At 40.9% G+C, this 18,195-nt stretch overlaps 1 protein-coding gene across 1 annotated transcript in view; it reads left to right on the top strand.

Moving 5' to 3' along the window:
- Positions 1 to 18,195, top strand: part of uacab (uveal autoantigen with coiled-coil domains and ankyrin repeats b) — a 58,005-nt gene that overhangs the window by 23,937 nt on the left and 15,873 nt on the right. The window contains exons 2-8 of the mRNA XM_035999591.1: positions 6,654 to 6,784; positions 12,853 to 12,941; positions 14,307 to 14,371; positions 15,833 to 15,890; positions 16,575 to 16,645; positions 17,008 to 17,114; positions 17,844 to 18,025. Of these exons, the coding sequence (XP_035855484.1) occupies positions 6,654 to 6,784; positions 12,853 to 12,941; positions 14,307 to 14,371; positions 15,833 to 15,890; positions 16,575 to 16,645; positions 17,008 to 17,114; positions 17,844 to 18,025 (703 nt within the window). The remainder of the gene's footprint in view (positions 1 to 6,653; positions 6,785 to 12,852; positions 12,942 to 14,306; positions 14,372 to 15,832; positions 15,891 to 16,574; positions 16,646 to 17,007; positions 17,115 to 17,843; positions 18,026 to 18,195) is intronic.

The raw sequence follows: 18,195 nt of genomic DNA, 5'->3' as shown, positions 1-18,195 counted from the left end.
AGGTCAGAATTTAGCTCATAGCACCACTATACCCAAGTATAGCCCCACAGAGCATGGCTGTGTTAACTCTTAGTCATATCTTGTCAAACCGGTAATATTATTTGTATTGTGTCTTATTACGATCTCATATTGTGAACACAGATGACAATGCTGTGCTAACACAGTAAAGGTACATAGTACAAGTACAGTACAATTAAATACAGCAAAGTGATTTGCTGTGTTCTGCACCTGATTTGTAGTTTTACTGAAGTAGGAGGTGTAGCGTAAATTAATGGTTGACTACACTATATATATATTGAATATCAATTTGTAATCACTGATAAATCAATAATTATTTGCACTCGTGAAAATAGGGCACCACCCCATTTGGTAAAGAGACTCTCTAATTTAAATAAAAAAAATATAAAATCTCGAAGTTCTGTTTAGGAATAAGATACACACATACGACTTTATCAATAAAAAAAGGTTTATTAATTAGAAAATGAGAATAATAATATCACACACATGTAACCAGAATCAGTGAATAGAATAAATTATGTTTATGACAGACTATGAGTTGGAATATAGCCTAACTAATGATGGAAAACTAGATTCAAAACGGATAAGAAAAACGGAAGGAAAAAGGAGGGTTGGATAACGAGCTTTAACTAACTTAAACAGGGAAACTTAAAGGTGCTCTAAAGGCTCTTATATACTAGACGCTGGCGCATGCAAATGTGACGTCATGGGATCGCCGTGACTTTATACGCGCGCTGGTGCTCGCGACACTAGTTGCAGTCTTCTCCTGAACAGAGGTGGCGCAAATGAGCAAAGGCTTCCGACGTTTCTCTTTCTACGGACTAGAAGAAGAAGAAAAAGGTAAACAATGGCAGAACTGGCAGCAGCATTGCCGGCAATGCTTCGATTTGATTCGATGACCTACTTCGTCGGATCAAGCCTTTCATTCACCATAAAAGAACTCATCTTAACCCAGTAAGTTTACAAGAGAGACTTGCAGTCACTCTGAGAGTCCTGGCATCCGGTTGTCGGCGAACTTGTTCAGGCCTCCCGTTTCCGCTTTGTCGCGCGCCGCTGAAAAAAAAAGAGCCGTGCACGACCTCTGCTCGCGCCACGCGCAGGATATTACGTAATTTTGACGTCACGATGGCACGCGCCACCTTGGATGCGGCTAGTATACAGTACGTTTAAGCGATGCCACGCGTTTTTTAGGCTACAACATTTTTTGTCACATACAGCAAACATCTCACTATGCGCTAGCTGCCTGTCCCCTGAACACACTGTAAAAAAAGCGGTCTCTGTAGACATGACTGTAGGATGCGCCCGCCCATGTCGCCCTGCACCACATGCTCATATGACGGTTCTCCCGAGGTCCTGTAGCTGTAATAATAGATATAGCTAATGGTTGTTATTCACCATGTGTTCTATTAATACATCCATTGTATTATCTTATGATACATCCGAGGGATGTAAGGATGTATGTATTCTGTAAAGCCTGTAACATGGATGTAACGTCATTAGTGTTTCCCAAACTGCCGGGGCTATCGGCTAGTAGCTAACATCAGCGGTAGCTAGCATGGATGTATTAAGAACGGTAACACTGTACATAGCTATATGCCTAGATAACGTTACTACAGACATAGTGATTACATCGCCTTGGTTCTCTCGAAACATCCATCGTTTATTTGGATAAGCATTACTAATTAACACATGCCGAAGTGTAGTGTTATAATGAACATTGTTGTTGACAATTGTTGATGTCATTAAGAGCCTCCATTTCAACAATGAATGAAAACTAGCAATGCGTGTTATCAAAATTCGCGCCTAGCCGCCTACGTAGGGCCTATGTACTGTATTTTTCGGGACGTCTGGTCACCCTATAATAGCTTCAGATTAATTTTTGATTGCATTTTTGCACAGAACCAGGACATTTTTTCTCCTCCTCTTTTACATTGCAACCATGCTAAGACAGTATCCCTTAATATCCAGAATGAACAAAGTGAGTTCAGCAACCAATAACTGAACTTGTCCTTCAGGCATCTTGGGTTTCATCCCTGATTTTAAAGTACTAATAATAAAGAAAACAAGTACTGTAAAAGGTCTGTACCTCCAACGTGTAGCCACCTTGGCCTTTAAAAGTTCAAAGGTTTACATTTCATGACATAAAGTCTCTTCACAGATGTCTCCCACGATCAAAACCAACCCCGTAATGATAATCTTATGAAACCACATCAGTAACTGCAGACTGACATTGGACACCACTATCACTTGACATATTGGCATACAGCTTTATGTTATGGTTTTGGCTTCGGTGTGTTATCAGATGACCAGTTAGATATTTCCTGCTGATGATTTCATCTGTGAGGACATTAGAAACCCATTAGTCTGGCCAGGGGCTGAGAGAGGCAGGAAACGGAGGTGTTGGAAAGAGTTACAGTCTGTAGACAGTGATGGAAAACCTGAACTGAAGATGACAACAGTCTCCGACACCCAGAATAATCTGTGTGGACAGGTAGACGCCTAAACTGGCTCATCCAGTGTCAGGTGATGTTTTGTCCTCAAGGTCACTGTGTTAAAATAGAAACTTAATGTGTTTGTTTCACTTGCACGCAACTAGGGTTGAATATTGTTTTAGCTTCACAGTGTACTGTGCCGTGTAATCAGGAGATATCTGGACAACTATTGGATGGATTGCCATTCAATTTGGTACACACATTCAAGTCCTACTCAGGTTGAAATGTAAAAACTTGGTTGTCCCTTAACTCTTTACCTGGCGCCATCATCAGTGACATTCCCATCAGCCTCAGCTCTACTTTTAGTTTGGTGCAAATTACACTAAACTATAATGTTGCTCATTGTAAACATTATACTGTTCCTGCTTAACATCTGCACGTATGCAATTTAATTGTGACTATGTTAGCATGCAGATGTTAACATTAAGAGAATCGTTTTGCAGCGTGGTTTGCCTTTGGCATACTAAAATATAGAGCTGGGCAATATATCGATATTATATCAATATCGTGATATGAGAATAGATATCGTCTTAGATTTTGGATATCGTAATATCGTGATATGACGTAAGTGTTGTCTTTTACTGGTTTTAAAGACTGCATTACAGTAAAGTGATGCACTCTGTTATTTGCCTTTTCCCCACTTAGACATTATGTCCACATTACTGATGATTATTTATCTAAAATCTAAGTGTGAAGATATTTTGTTAAAGCACCAATTGTCAACCCTAGAATATCGCCTCAATATCGATATTGAGGTATTTGGTCAAGAATATTGTGATATCTGATATTCTCCATATTGCCCAGCCCTACTAAAATATAAACATGCTACATCTAACTTTGAAATGAGTAAAAAGACAAAAGGAGCAGTCAAAGAGAAGAATTGTTCATGACTAAAAATGCTACATCTGGTATTGTCCAGTATTTTATTTATTTTTTATCAACGTGGCATGTAGCAAAAACAGGCACCTTCTTTTTCTATACAAGTAAAGCTACAATCATTAAAAGCTGTGAATATTTTGTGAAAATTCAAAGCTTAAAAAAATCACATTGTATGTATTTTGCAAAACAAACTAAATATCAAAAAGACCCACACAACTGAAATAAATGTTGAGCTCAATAATTTTTAATTTTAGGCATTTCTGCCTTTATTGGATAGGAAAGCTGAGATATGAAAGGAGAGAGAGAGGGGGGAAGACATGCAGGAAAACCGTCACAGGTCGGATTCGAACCCTGTCTCCTATGTCGAGGAATAAACTTCTGCATATGTGCGCCCGCTCTACCAACTGAGCTAACCAGCCACGCTGAGCTCAGTAATTTAAAATAAATTTGACACATATCCATGTGTTTGAATGTGTTGTCATCATTCCAGCGAATGAAGGTAAAGCAGGGAGATACATTGACCTCATATTTACGTCACGATATGAAACTAGATATCGTCATGTGTTCTCGTCATCATCTTACCGAGTCTTAAAGGCTGCAGTTAAGTGATTCAAGTTTAGATCATTTGACTGCTCTGATTAAAAAGAAAATAGACACCATATCCACAAAACTCACAAATAGTTTAGACCCCATATTTTATGAAGGCACCAATAATCAATATCCCTTCTAATATCAAGTTATACTTTCTGTCATATTTGATTGTGTCAGTAAGTGTTTGTAAGTTTGTCAACAGCCATATTATTAACTATTACATTAACAGATTCCCAAACAAATACATACACACACCAGCACACCCATGTGAGATATTTACGTCACCGATGTCCAGTATGCTGTGTGACTAGGTGCCATTTTGGCGCCTTTGTCTCTATGCTAGAGTGAGCAGCTTTCGTAAGTTGACACCTACTTCTTCATCTGACATGTCATGGGGAGAAGGTCTTTTTGCATGTTTGTGGATATCAGTGCTGCTCTGTTAACGCCAGCCTGGCCGCGCATAGTAACACAAGGCCACAAGGAGCTGATGCAGTGTGTAAATAAAACGGGTCCTTGGGTTACTGTATCTCTACCTTTTTTTTTTTTTTTTTTTTCCCTGTGATGTTTTTCCTAATAAAATTTAAAAGTTATGCTTTTGCAGTGTTTGTGGGTATTGGTGTAAGTGAGGAGGCAGTGTAGTTGTGGTTTTTTGGTGGGGCTGCTGCAGTCTCAGACAGCCGGTTGTAAAAAGGGCTGACATCTAACCTTGCTACCGTGCAGCTAGGATCAGGGGGCTTTGGAACCACACCACCCTCTTTAGATAGATGGGTTAACAGCAGCTCTTATCCCAGTAGTGTCCTGTGAGGGTCAGTGCCAAGACCACTTCAAATGTGCAAACCATAATCCCCCTCTGACATTAATATTTTCAGATGGAGGCAAGCAGGGGGTGGCAATGTAAGCAAGGTCTTTTTGGCTGGCCTTGTTTCATGCTGGCAGTGGCTATAGACACTAAAGCCATTACTCACGGTGCAGGCATGTCCAGAATGTATTCTTAGCCCCTGTCTTCCTATCAGTCACTACAGAAAGGTTGGAGGGTCAAAAAATAAAGAGGTAACCAGTCTACAGGGCTGTCTGCACCACCGCTGTTTACCAGGGAGGGGGTGATATTTTAAACCTGGGAGAGCTCACATATTTACCCCACTGAGCCTGACTGACTTGCCATTTGGTGGGGTGAAGACTCTGGAGACTGCTGATAGAGGAGAGGAGAGAAGAGAAGAGGCAAAGAGAGAAGCTCTGTAGTTGCTGCTTGTTAAGCAAGTAGCTTGCAGATTTTACATATAGAAAACTATCCAGAGAAGAAGAGGAAGAGTATCAAAACAAAAGAAGACTGAGTTGAACAGAAGGTTTGAGGATAAAGGCGAGAATAGAGGGGGAGTCACTTGGGAGAGGCGAGAGGTAGCCAGGCTGAGCTGACTTTTTCCTCCAGAGGAGGAGTTGCAGTTGCCGGCCAGGGCAGGTCCCAGGGCTGGAAGGGCTGGCCCTACTGCTTCTCCACCTCCATTCCTTCCTCCTCTTACTCCTCCTTCTCCTCCCTTTAACTATCAACCACACTGCTGTGCAGTGATGAACTTACAGGCAGAGCCCGTGAGCAACACAGGAATGCTTAGAAAATCCTGTCAAATAAACTTTTCTGCCTCAAGTGAGGGAAACTCCAGAGGTTGAGCCTTTCATACGAGGACCTCCACTGCAATATAGACTATATATATAGTCATCCTTCGGTCTTCTCAGCCATTCTTTTGTTGCACTCACTGGTTGAGTGCGCTGAGAAACTGAGAGGATTTTTTTATACCCTTTTTTTTTTCCTCTCAATTTTTGTTTTTGTAAACCGGAACACTGGCAACCTTTTCAGTAGCACGGTGCAAGGACCAGCTGCACTCACCCAAGATGAGCCGCTGGCTGAAATGCACTTCTATGCACTTTGTAGGTATTTATTGGTAGTAAGTTCAGTTTGTCACCATAATCTATTTTGATGGTTACTGTTGCTATTGTTCTTATGCTTTTGTCTACAAACTGAATTACCTGAAGGTGTGCTTTGACAAAGTGGAAATGCGGTGAAGGAATTCTTCTTGAGGCAAATTTGGACAATTATCATCGGTGGATCAGTTTGGTGGCTCATTAATTGCTTCACAAGTAGATTCTATTGTACATGTTCTCAGAGTGATATATGTATGGATGAATTATCTTCTTATTGTTTAATTTCAGTACATTGCTGATGTGTACACAGTTGAGTGTGTTTTAATCTCAGTTAAGCTTGTGTTCTATGTTTATTTTTGACCTCCAGTATTTAACACCCCACTTAAACTGTGCTTTCCAGAAGCCTTAAAAGTACTCTGTTCCCATGCTTTGTAGCCATCACTCGTGTTTAGTGAATCTGCAGCACAGCACATTCTTGGCACATTCTTCATTAACTTAAATCTATTAGTGTACTACAAAAGGACAAATTTGCCAGTATGTCGTTGTTTTTGTGTCAGAAATGGACTTTGTGCTTCCTATGCACATGTGTCACTGTTGCATTTATTAGTCAGCAAAAAGAACTGGAAACCCAATATATGGGTATTGCACTTTACCTTTTAAACTAAGTAGGTATTTAGTAAAATATTTGTCTAACTATTTGGTTTGAGAAATACTGTCAAACATACTGCATGTCTGATAGTTCGCTGTCATCATTGTCAGAACACAGACTGGAACAAGTATGATGATCGGCTGATGAAGGCCGTGGAACGGAGCGAGGTGGACAAGGTGGCTGCTGTTCTCAGCAAGAAGGGCATCATCCCCACCAAGCTCGACGTGGAAGGACGCTCAGCGTGAGTAAACACGGACACGGACACACACACACACACACACACACACACACACACACACACACACACACACACACACACACACATCCACGTTCAGTATGTTGAGATATGTAGTTTTCTTGGTACTTTATACCATGCCTTTTTTTTTATATTTCCAAATCTAAAAATGCTGAGCATCACAAATTCCAAACATTGTTGTGGTCTCCCCACCACGCCTTCCTGACCCTGTTTCCCAGATAAAGCATCTACAGATGGGAATTTCTTTTCGGTTACAGTAGGTCACCCTTACTTAAAATAGTTTTACCTCTTGCTTCCAAGTCTGCCTTCATGACCCTCAAAAAAACAACAAAACAGTCCTGCCCCCTCCAAAATTTCCCATGGCTATGGTGACCCTGTTGCACATTTCAACCTTAAACCTTCACCCAGCTGCCCTGCATCTGATAGACATTGCAGTTGCATGTGTCCATTTTTACATCTTAAAATGTCTCTTTCAGTGTCCATCTGACTGGAGGTCAGTGTGGGAGTTGGTATAAAGAATGTTTGTGGCCACTGAAGGCTTGACCACATTGGCTAGAGGCTGTTTTTGTAGTCCCCACAGGAAATGACTCCCTGTAAATTCAGATCAGATCCACTGTGGTGCTCGCAACACTGAGTAATACATTTTGGCCCAGCTGCAGGCTATTATCAGGATCAGTTGACATCTTGAAGGACCATGTTTTGTATGGTCCTTCAGTGGGAACCTCAGGGTTTGGGTTATTTTTGCATGGCAAAAAATCTGATTTACATCCTTCACAAGGTTTCATTAGAAGAGCAGAAAGATAAGTATAAATGATAAATGTAAGGTGTAGGGAGAAAAGTAGGTCAACCCAATTGAAACTGATGTTGCATCTTGATCATCCAACACCACAGATATTTACAGTATCTCATACAGAGCTTTGTTTTGGTCCTATTAAAGCCCATGTTGCAAGTTAACCACCACTGTTGATTAATAGGTACACATAGCACTCAAGATATGTATATCATTTTTAAAAATGTCTCCAAATAGTGTTAAAGGCCAGTTTTTGTCGTTTTTGGTATTAGTGGGGGGTTTTAACGCAATTCGGTGATGACGTCACGTTGGGGAGACTAGCCTCAGCCTAGTACTAGAACTATGGTGACTGACTGAGATGAGGAAGAGGTGGAAAGAACCACTAATAACGTGTTTTTACTGTCAGTGAATAGCACCGAGTGATTATAATAGCATAATGGAAAACAATGTTTAAAAAAGTAGGTACTATGTTTTATTGCTAAATGTAACCAGATTCCACCAGCATTTTGGGAGGCCTGGCGCCCTCCATTTAATCCTTGATATATGAAGAACTCACTGGTCTCTGGCCTGTGATTCAGGTTTATTTTGATAAAGGCTTTGTTAAAGCATAAAACTATGAAGCCACAGATCCCAGAAGCAAAGGTGCCAAGTATTTTCAGCAGGGTGTAAAATTCTCTCGTAGCACCATTGCACAGACCAATGATTCGATACATGCGTGCATGTGAATACATTTTTATTAAATTATGCACACAACCTGATAAATGCCTGGTCTCGTAATAAGGTGCAAGAATTTTTTCCGAATTCATTGACTGTAGAGATTGTTATACACAAAACACAGGCACGCTCATCATTTAGTTTCCGTCTGCAGGGTGGACAGACCACTACTAGTTATCTATAACATCAGAACATTGAACATTTATGGAAAGAGGTCACGCGTTTGCCAAGTCTACCGAAAACAAATGTGAACCACAATTGCAACTCAGCAAGACTGCTTATAGTTCAGTGGGCCACACACAGACCAACACGTGTCTATGGCTTTCTGGCCTCTGCAAAAGCCAACAAAGGAATGTCGAATGGCGATGCCTTCTAATCATAGACCTCTGTGGGGAAACTAATTACAAACTGTTATCCTCAATATATAATTTGGTGTGCCTTGGATTAGCCTTACTGCGTTCAGCTAATTAATTCAGCTCTAACTGTTCTATCGCGGCTTCCAGCTGAGTAAACAGTTTACATCTCTGCCATGGCATTACGCTGGATCCCAGTGAGGTTAGCCCACCCATCACACCTGCTTGTTCTGTGCAGTGGTGATAGCTAGCTGCCGAGGGCTTAGCAGCAAAAACACGTCCACATGACAGCACATCAATCGAGGCAGCCGCTCGCTTGGCCCTGCAGCATGAAACTGGCACTGGGTAAAGATACTGCTGCATGCCCATTGTTTGTCAGGATTAGCGGTAACACATTTTGTGCTCAAGTGTCTTTTTTTTAGAATAATAATAGCAAGCTGTGAGTTTCACAGTTGGATCTGCGTGATGTGGACCCTAATCTTATGACAGATTGAGAACAGAATTTCAAATCAACTACACCACTATGCCTTCACATGCTGTGTTGTAGAAAAACATCAAAAATAAAAGATCAGCAAACATGGACATCATTAAAAGGATTATGGGGATTATTATGTTTTATTTAAAGCTGCATTGATAGATTTATGGCCACTGGGAGGCAGAAGAGCTTCAAAACACGATGACAAATACAATACTTCAATATTCTACAATCCTGTTTCTGTCAACCTGTTTTTTAAGTCTAATATTCACTCTCGTATTAGCTGTGGTTTGTTTTCCACCAACTCGTGAGAAACATGAGCGTCTTTAGCTCGTTAAATGTTTGGCTTTCTTCATCACTAGTTGCTGACTTTTTTCTGCTGTTTGGTGCTGACATAGCATAGAGTGGGTTAGTCAAATTCTTATTTCCTGAAAAAAGTACTGCAGAATTGGGTAGGCCTGTCGCGATAGTCAATAAATCAATTAATCGCATGATAAAAAAAAGAGCGATAATTTCCATTTGCATGCTTGTTTGTTTTCCTTCTCTCTCTCTCTCTCTCTCTCTCTCTCTCTCTCTCTCTCTCTCTCTCTACCAAAGAGACTGGATGACCACTCTCGCTTCCTTAGCGTAACGAGGAGTGAACCCTCTTGTCAGTCACATGGTCTTTTTGTGTGGAGGCGGGACTCCTGGCGGAGAGAGAGACAGAGAAAACGCTAGTTATTGGAGCAGGGTTTCCCGCAACACTTTGCAGTTAAGGCGGCGTCAAAAAAAAAAAAATATATATATATGAGCGATATGCGTCGTGTTACTCGCCGTCCTGTTTTCTCCCTTTCATTCCAAAGCACATAGTTGACAACCTGCAGGTGGAGGCGGTGGAGACAGGCTCGGGTATACACGCCGCTGTGGACTTGTCAGTCTCGCAAGCGGTTTCAGGAAAGTGGCTGCATGTGTCCGACAATGCACAGAACATTAACCGGTACAAGCCTACAGCTGTCCGCGGACACGGAGTGCGGAAAGTCAAGTCAAGTAACTCCGTTACTTGCTTGTCGGTCAACGGTTAATGATCGGTTATTTAATTTCATCGTGCTTTCTTTTGGAAGGCTGGCTGCCAAAAAATCGCCACTTACTAGCTAATTAATTAGCCTGAGGTAAACGATAGCTACCAGTAAACAGAAGTGATGTGGTAGCTGGCGTCTGGTGTGTGTGTGTGTGTGTGTGTGTGTGTGTGTGTGGGGGGGGGGGGGGGTTGTCGGCCCGCCCCCACGAAGCTCCAACCTGCAGACAGCAGAGGAGCAGAAGAAGAAAGTAGCTGCACCTTCGCCAAAATGAAGACTGAAAACAGAACTATTTTGATACAAACATTTACTGGCCATGTAGCAGATAGCCACATAGATATAGATAGATATAATTTATTAATTATATATTATGTAAATTTAGTGTTTAATAAATGATTGTTAAATGTAGTACAGAATCTGTAGTCTATCGCACAAACACTCGACTAATGCCGCAAACATTTGACAGCCAGTATGAATTTCCTGGGAGAACATACGTGTCACAAACGGCAATTCCACAACTGTACAACAGCGTGAAAGACGACATACTAAAGGAGATCAAAGACATATTGTGGATATTTAAAATGTCTTCCAGTTCCAGTGTTAAATATTCTTTAGAAATAAAAGTGTATTGATCTTTGAAAAGGTGTACCTGCATTATTATGCCATTATCTAATGCACATACATGCCCATGTTAATGTATCAGAGGACTTGCAGACTTCTCAAAACAATGTGCAGCAATGATTGGGATTGGGATTGCAGAAATAATTTGGTAGTATTTGAAGCTGCAGAGGCCACTGTTGTGCCTTTAGAGACACACATCATGCACTGTATATGGTTTAGCTACCAGCATATACTCTCTGGTTTACTCTTCCCTGTCCACTCTCTAAAAATAGCAACCATATCCTGTAAACTGTCAACCTGAAAATCGCCCAAGGAGCAGGTGTGAAGATGAAATGACATGTGCTCTCTCAAAGCCAGACCCATTAGTCTCTGTCCCAAAATTGATCTCTAACCATTTTACTGAGGTCTCCGGGCAGGTGAGCAGTATATCTCCACAGAGTCAATTATTTGTGTTTGGTCTGTGTCAGACATTTAGCTGTTTTGTTGGTTTGGCAATTTATGTTAGCAGTCTAAGCTGTGCCGACCAAAGTTAACTTTTTATGCAGGACTATTTCAGTGGGTTTAAGTCCCCCTAAATCAAATCTGTCTGTTTGATTTCTTGCATATAGTCACAATGTACTTGCAAATACATGATTTTTAGTGTAAAACATCTTGGTAGCTGTTTGCGCCACTCGCTGTCACGTGACTCATTCTTTATTCTTCATGAAGTTGAGAAGTAATCCACTACCGTATTTTTAACTCTGTTCAGAGACATTCCTTCAGTTACCTTCTAGAAAATGCTTGGCAAATCACATCACTTATATCCCCCTAACTTGGATAGCTCTGGTCTGCTTCCTGTCTGCTGTTTGCCCCAAGAGGTCAGGACCCTCCACTGCTCCCCAGAGAACCAGCATCTCCTGGCCATCAACACAGCTTTTAATACCCGCGGCAGTGTTGAGGTGACAGCCTAGCTGTCTCCTTGGCAGATACCTCGGGCTTAGTGTATAAACAGGTTCATGTTGCTTGATGGGTGACACACTAAGATTGGTTTACACACAAATGCTTTGGAGACCTTCATGGCTGTTGGTGGCAGTGCTGCGGTTGGTTTAATCAGAGAAGGGGAACAGGAATGTTTCCAGTCGAAATTGACAAACACGTGCAGTGGGAAACTTAATTGAGTAGGTAATTAACTAGGGAATATGCAAACTTTGTGGCAATTAAACACATGTTGTTGGTGTTGACATCACATATCAATGTTCATTTAGTAGCTGGTCTGGGGCTTTCAATTCAATTACATGACCCTCATTACGAGTTTGACAGTTGGCATGGAAATTCAATTTTCCATTTTTCTGAGCATTTTAGGAAGTTCTTGTCCGTGTGGGCTTAAACGTTGAGTTTCAAGGTCTCTCAACTGCTGTTTCCAAGTTCAAGAATGAACTTTAGAAACTCATGAATAAAAATATATTCAGGTCAGCGAAGTGGCTGATAACTCGTATCGTTTGTTATCATGCAGGCCTTTCAGTTTTATCACATGCACATGCAAACAAGACATATAGGCAAAACTTTTATAAATGTTGTCATTGTGTAACTGTAAGATTATTCTTAAACTTTACCTCTTATCAACATCAACATAATATTCCTTCAATTTTAAAATGCTAAGGGTGGTGACTTCACAGCCAAAAAAAGAGTAGGGGACACAGAAAGCAGATAATGACTTCCTTTTCTGGCAGGTTGTCTCTAATATTTTTAAACTATCATTTGATAGTGCTCATGTATACAACAGTGAAGCTGATACAGTACAAAAACTCTGTGTAACTATTGGTTCCCTTGGAGTCATTACAGACTCTGAGGTTTCTTGTTATTTGCTTCAAGAATGCTGATCTTGCTGATAGCATGGAGCCAGGCGTCCATTGGCAGCCCTCTCTTGTCCTTAAGTTTCACCCTCACCCCCCTTCCCTTTACACCCTATCACTTTTTCACTGGCCCTTCTCTACTCCATGTTGCCTACTCTTGGCATTTCCCTCCGTCTGTTTTCCTCTTTTAATATCTCTCTTCTTGTTTTCCAGGTTTCATTTGGCTGCAACGCGAGGACACCTTGACTGTCTCAATCTCATCCTGGGACACAGTGTTGATGTCACTGCGAGTGATGCCACTGGTGAGTACAGGTTGGATGAAAGCAGTACCCTGGAGCTGCAGTTATATACTTTTGATGTGTTTGAAAATCTTGTCCACCCCCATTATATCAATGAGGGTAGACTTGATAACACCTTGCAGTATAACACAATACAGTTGAAAAACGCCAAGAACATTTGGTACACTTGGTAAACAAACCGAGAAGCATCATTTTTTTATTTAGATGTGGACCATCTACAAAGTCCTTTGCAAGAGTTTGTGTGTTGCTTTTGCTATCCACCCCGCACCTTGCACTCGGTGGGATGTCATTTCCACATTGTCACATTATAAATTAAAGCAGGTTAAGGTACTCGTGCAAGACCACGATTCCTACTTTGAGGAAGGAGGTGAGGATGTGGTAGGGAGAAAATTGATCCTATTAGTGGTCTGTGTAGTCGATAAATAGAAGCAGAGCGCTGCTCAGCATTGCCATCATAAATTGGAATGAGAAATTAGGCTCTATAATGAGCAAGAGAAATACTTTCAGAAGCAATTTAGACAAAAGGTTCAGGCAGTGAGGCAAAGATGGAAGCAACACATTACATTTACTCTTAGCAGCAGTTCTAATTTGAGTTTAAAAAAAATGTATTTTCACCTGAATATGTTTGAATCTCATCCATTTCAGGATGCAAATATTGTAGGTTTGCTTTAATAATTGCATGACTAACTGACCAATGATATATTGGTAAGAAATCTATCAATGAAAATTAAGCTATTCAACCTCAACCGTCACCGCCAGCAAAGAAAAGATTAAGAAGTAGCTTAAGAAGTCGATATTTACCATTTATACAAGCAAGTATAGTTTAAACAAATTAAAAGGATCAATACCAAAGTAGAATTCTTACCATCAGATAAGATAATGGAAATGTATCAGCATGGAAGGCTTCCCCAAAAAACTCAATTGGACATATTTCCAAATGGGAATCTGGTGAGGGTGCAAAACCTTGTCGCTGGACTATAAAACCCTACTGGTTGGTCGGAGCACTACTGAAAAATATTGTCACACTGCAGTGACAAAGACTGTGAGGGGAATTTGTCATTCGAAATTTGGAGAAAATTAGCAGAACGATCAACAGGGTGATGTATTCTGGCTGCTTGTCATAGAATAATAATGAGTTTAATGGCATTGTCAAGATGAAGTGATACAAGCGGAGTCATATGTACAGTACAGTTATTTTTGCTTTTGCAGTTTGCCACAGTGCGGCTATTGACCTAGTAGCAGTGACTCACTTACAGTGACTCGTTGAGTGATATTTGCACATTGCATTTGGCTCTAAAAATACATACAATGTAAAGCCTTGTTTGGGAATGGACTTCATTTTCTGATTGCTGCATTTATCGCTTTCAGGTAAAAGTGCTCTTCACCTGGCTTCAAGAAACGGACATTCTCTGTGTGTGCAGAAACTCTTGCAGGTAAAGTGCAGTTGTCCTCCCTGTGATACTCAAACACTGTTTGTGCCGATGACTGATATTTACTCCTGTGAGAAAGCATGCCAAACTACAAGATTATATCTCATATTTTAGGGTTGTTTGAGGGTTTTTTTGTTTAGTGTTTTTGCCCCTCATGTTGGTGTGTTGTGTATCTGCACACATTGTATCTATGATCCACAGAGCAGCTTTCCAGTCACTGGCCAGTCAGAGCAGTTCCACTCTCAGCTCCTTTAAATAATTATTGCCCAACAGCTCTGGCAGCCGTGCCCACTCTGTATCTGTCAACAGTAGGCCCTGTTGAGTCACCGTGCCCCACTGGGGGATTTATGTGTTTACAATCAGGGGGCTATCTCTGCAATATTGTGCGCGTTGTAGCTCTTCCCCCTGCCCCCACCTCTTTCATGGCAGTGATCTAACGGAGGGTGCGGCTGTTGGCAGGGGGTTGTCAGTGGTGTTGACAAGCATACCCTCCTGCAAACCTGCCGTCCATTCTTGGTGCCTTCATCACACCAGACATAGCAGCTGGACACCAACACCCACCACCTCCACCACCTCCACTATCTCCCTCCGTCAGCCCAAACCCTCAAGGTATAGGATATCCCCCCCTCTATGCTCCACCGTCAGCTCCCATTGCCGTTCTACTCACCCCCTCCCCCTCTTCGCTTTGTCATTTGAGCTTGCTGCTAATTTTTGGCCCTTGTTGCTGGAGAGAGTTGGGTTTTTATAGTGGGGGCCAGAGTGCTCGCTGGCAAGCTTACCCAGCAACATCAGGCCCCTGTTAGCATTGAGTCCTCAAGGCTTTCATAGCAGGTCCTCATCACCACAGTGGTACACTCCAACCAGCTGACTTACTGGGTAGAGATGTCACATGCATATCAGCACAGCGCCACTTGGCCTAATTTGACCTGCCTGCTGTTGCCCCTCAGGTTCCACTGCCAACCAGTGGACATAAATGATTTTCTACCACAACTACAATATTGTAACATAATCAAACCATTACTTAAAAGGATTATTTGCACTCAGGCGTAGATTTGAAATAAAAAAAAAACAACTAGTGGTCTTTCCTCTGTTGGAGTAATTGTCCAACTGTAGCATCTTTGTAAACTAACCCATCTGCTTCCCATCAACAACTTGATTGAGTTGTTAATTCAGATTCTTTTTATTTCTATTTAGCTTTTGAGGCCACTTAGTGACACTATGCCATGATACTTTACTATGTAAGAATCATTCCATGTTCCGTCCTTCCTTATAATTTCAACCATTGCTGCATATTTTTTTAAAAGGATTTTCTGAAGTGGGGCTCTTAGATATGTATTCATGTTGTACTTGATTATTTTACAGATATACTTTACTCGACAGGGATCCAGAAATATTTCAGCACTAGTGAGATAATTTGCTTCACTTGATTCTGTTGTTCCAACTTGTGTTTGTGTTCATTTACAGCACAACAGTCCAGTTGGAAATGTGGACCTACAAGGACGAACAGCTCTACATGATGCTGGTAAGACTTCTATTCTGTTATATAGAAGTACTGGCTGTACTCTAGTACTGTAGTATAGTTAGGGCTGCTCGATTATGGGAAAAAAATCATAATCACCATTATTTAACACGATTACTCATTTGACTTTTGGAAAGATGTAGCAATTATTGAATTAAAAAAAAAAACAGTGAAACAAATCAAGAGTAAAAAAACACCTTGAACTATGAAATTTCCCTTAATACTTTTTTTTTCTAATTCAGAACACAAGACAAAATAGGAGTGCAAAATTTTTCTGGATTACTCTGTTTTTGTGATCAATAGGAGCCAAAATCATAATCACGATTAAAACATTTGATTAGTTGCACAGCCCTAAGTATAGTGCTTAGTCTAAAGCTGACTCTGTTCTACTGTAGTAACTGTGCTCTACTCCAATACTGACTGTACTCTGCTCTAGTACTGTAGTATAGTGCTTTAACTATATATTTAATGGCATCAGCAGAGATTCCACAATATACAAAATATTGCAGTGCAATAATGAAAACCTGGCATCTGTCTTGATTTTAAAGAGAATATTTCTTTAGCTTTTCACCCTTTCAGCATTTAAACCAGGTCCGCGCTGATGCTTGAGCTGATGGACGCACACGTGTATTTCATTGATAAATGGGATGGAATGATTGCAGTTGTTTCTACTTTTTTACTTCCCAGTCATGGCTGGCTGCTCCTCCAGCGTGAAACTTCTCTGTGACAGCGGAGCTTCTGTGAATACCACTGATTTCGTGAGAATTTTATTTTTTTTTCACTTCATTTCACACGTGTTGTAATGGTCTCTTCAAAGATAATTGTTTTCATTTTCCATGTGTTCAGTTGTCATTGTAGAAAAGCATTTTAATCTGCTTGCGCATTAAAGGCTGTTACCTTGCCAGTATCAGTCATTCATGTCATATAAGGTCAGTTAGAGCAGCACAAAAAGGTATTCACTAAATCTTAATTTAGTTCTCTTGAATGAGTGCCCTCTATATTTAAGTGCTCTCTATTTTCTGAGTTACTCTGGGCCTTTGTATGCTTTGAGGTGAGATACAAATAGATTTGTTTTTCCAATTTTGTGGATGGATGTACAATGTCTTTTGTTCATCTCCAGGATGGCAAGACACCTCTGGTGCTGGCAACCCAGATGTGTCATCCACATATCTGTGAGCTGCTGCTGGAGCGAGGGGCAGACATCACCATCCGGGACAAACAAAACAAGTAAGAGACATCTGCCCTCGTGGTGTTTACCTTTTGGTAGGGTTGGCAAATCTCCATTTTAATAATTGGAAGTCTGTGTTGCTTACAAAAGGCAGCTTTTGACAGATGGCAGAGGTTGATGACTTAAAAAAGTCGTGCTGTTTGTATTTCTGTAGATTCAGGATTCCTTTATTTATCATTTTTATGCACCACATAAAAACAAAATTGTGTTTCACACATCCACAAGTCAATAAATAAGGAAGTGCAAGACAGAAAACTTTCAAATTCTATTAGAAAACTTTCAAATTCTGTCAGAAAAATTTCAAATTCTTTCTCACATTAACATAAAGTCACTGAGAAAACAGTACATTCTGTGCTAGCTAAGGACATTTATCAGAAAAGAAGTATTCCTGAAAGGGCATTGACCTTATGTACCTTGCAAAGAGGACTATAGAAACATTGTAACAAAGCTTAGCTTTATAACACAAAGCAAAGACAGTCCTTATACATTTAATAAAAAAGAACTAGATTTGACAAGAGGAGTTCAAGGGTAAAGGTGACAAGAACAAGACAACTCAGCTCAGCTACCACAGCCCTGAATCTTTCAGCAGCAGTTGAACACAATGCACAGTAAATAGTTGTTTTTGCCACAATTTTTAATTTGACAGCCTCATTTTCAGTGACACAATTGTTTCGTTGCTAGTATGTGCATGTTCTTGCTCGTAAACTGTGTTTGTCGACCCCCTTCAGGACGGCGCTGATTCTGGGCTGCGAGTACGGCTGTAAGGATGCAGTGGAGGTGTTGCTGAAGAGCGGCGCCGACATGAAGGCAGTTGACGGCTTGGGTCACGATGCATTTCACTACGCTCGCCTCAGCAAGAACATGGAGCTTGTTGCGCTGGTCAAAAGTTACCTCGACAAAGCCACCAGAGGTCAGACGGCAAAACAGACCGAAAATAAAAGAATCTTGTAGCAGCTTGTTTGAAATAAATACAAGGAGAGCATGATTAGCACGGTCGTTGATAGCAACAATCACCCAACAGACCACGAAGAAGGAGATTTTGATAAAGAGTAACAAGCTTGCTTAGTAGTAGCATGAAAA

Source organism: Sander lucioperca, chromosome 3 (assembly GCF_008315115.2).
Source record: "Sander lucioperca isolate FBNREF2018 chromosome 3, SLUC_FBN_1.2, whole genome shotgun sequence".
Classification (NCBI taxonomy): Eukaryota; Metazoa; Chordata; class Actinopteri; order Perciformes; family Percidae; genus Sander; species Sander lucioperca.
Note: the sequence above shows the minus strand (reverse complement) of the source record. Positions and strands in the feature narration are given on the sequence as shown.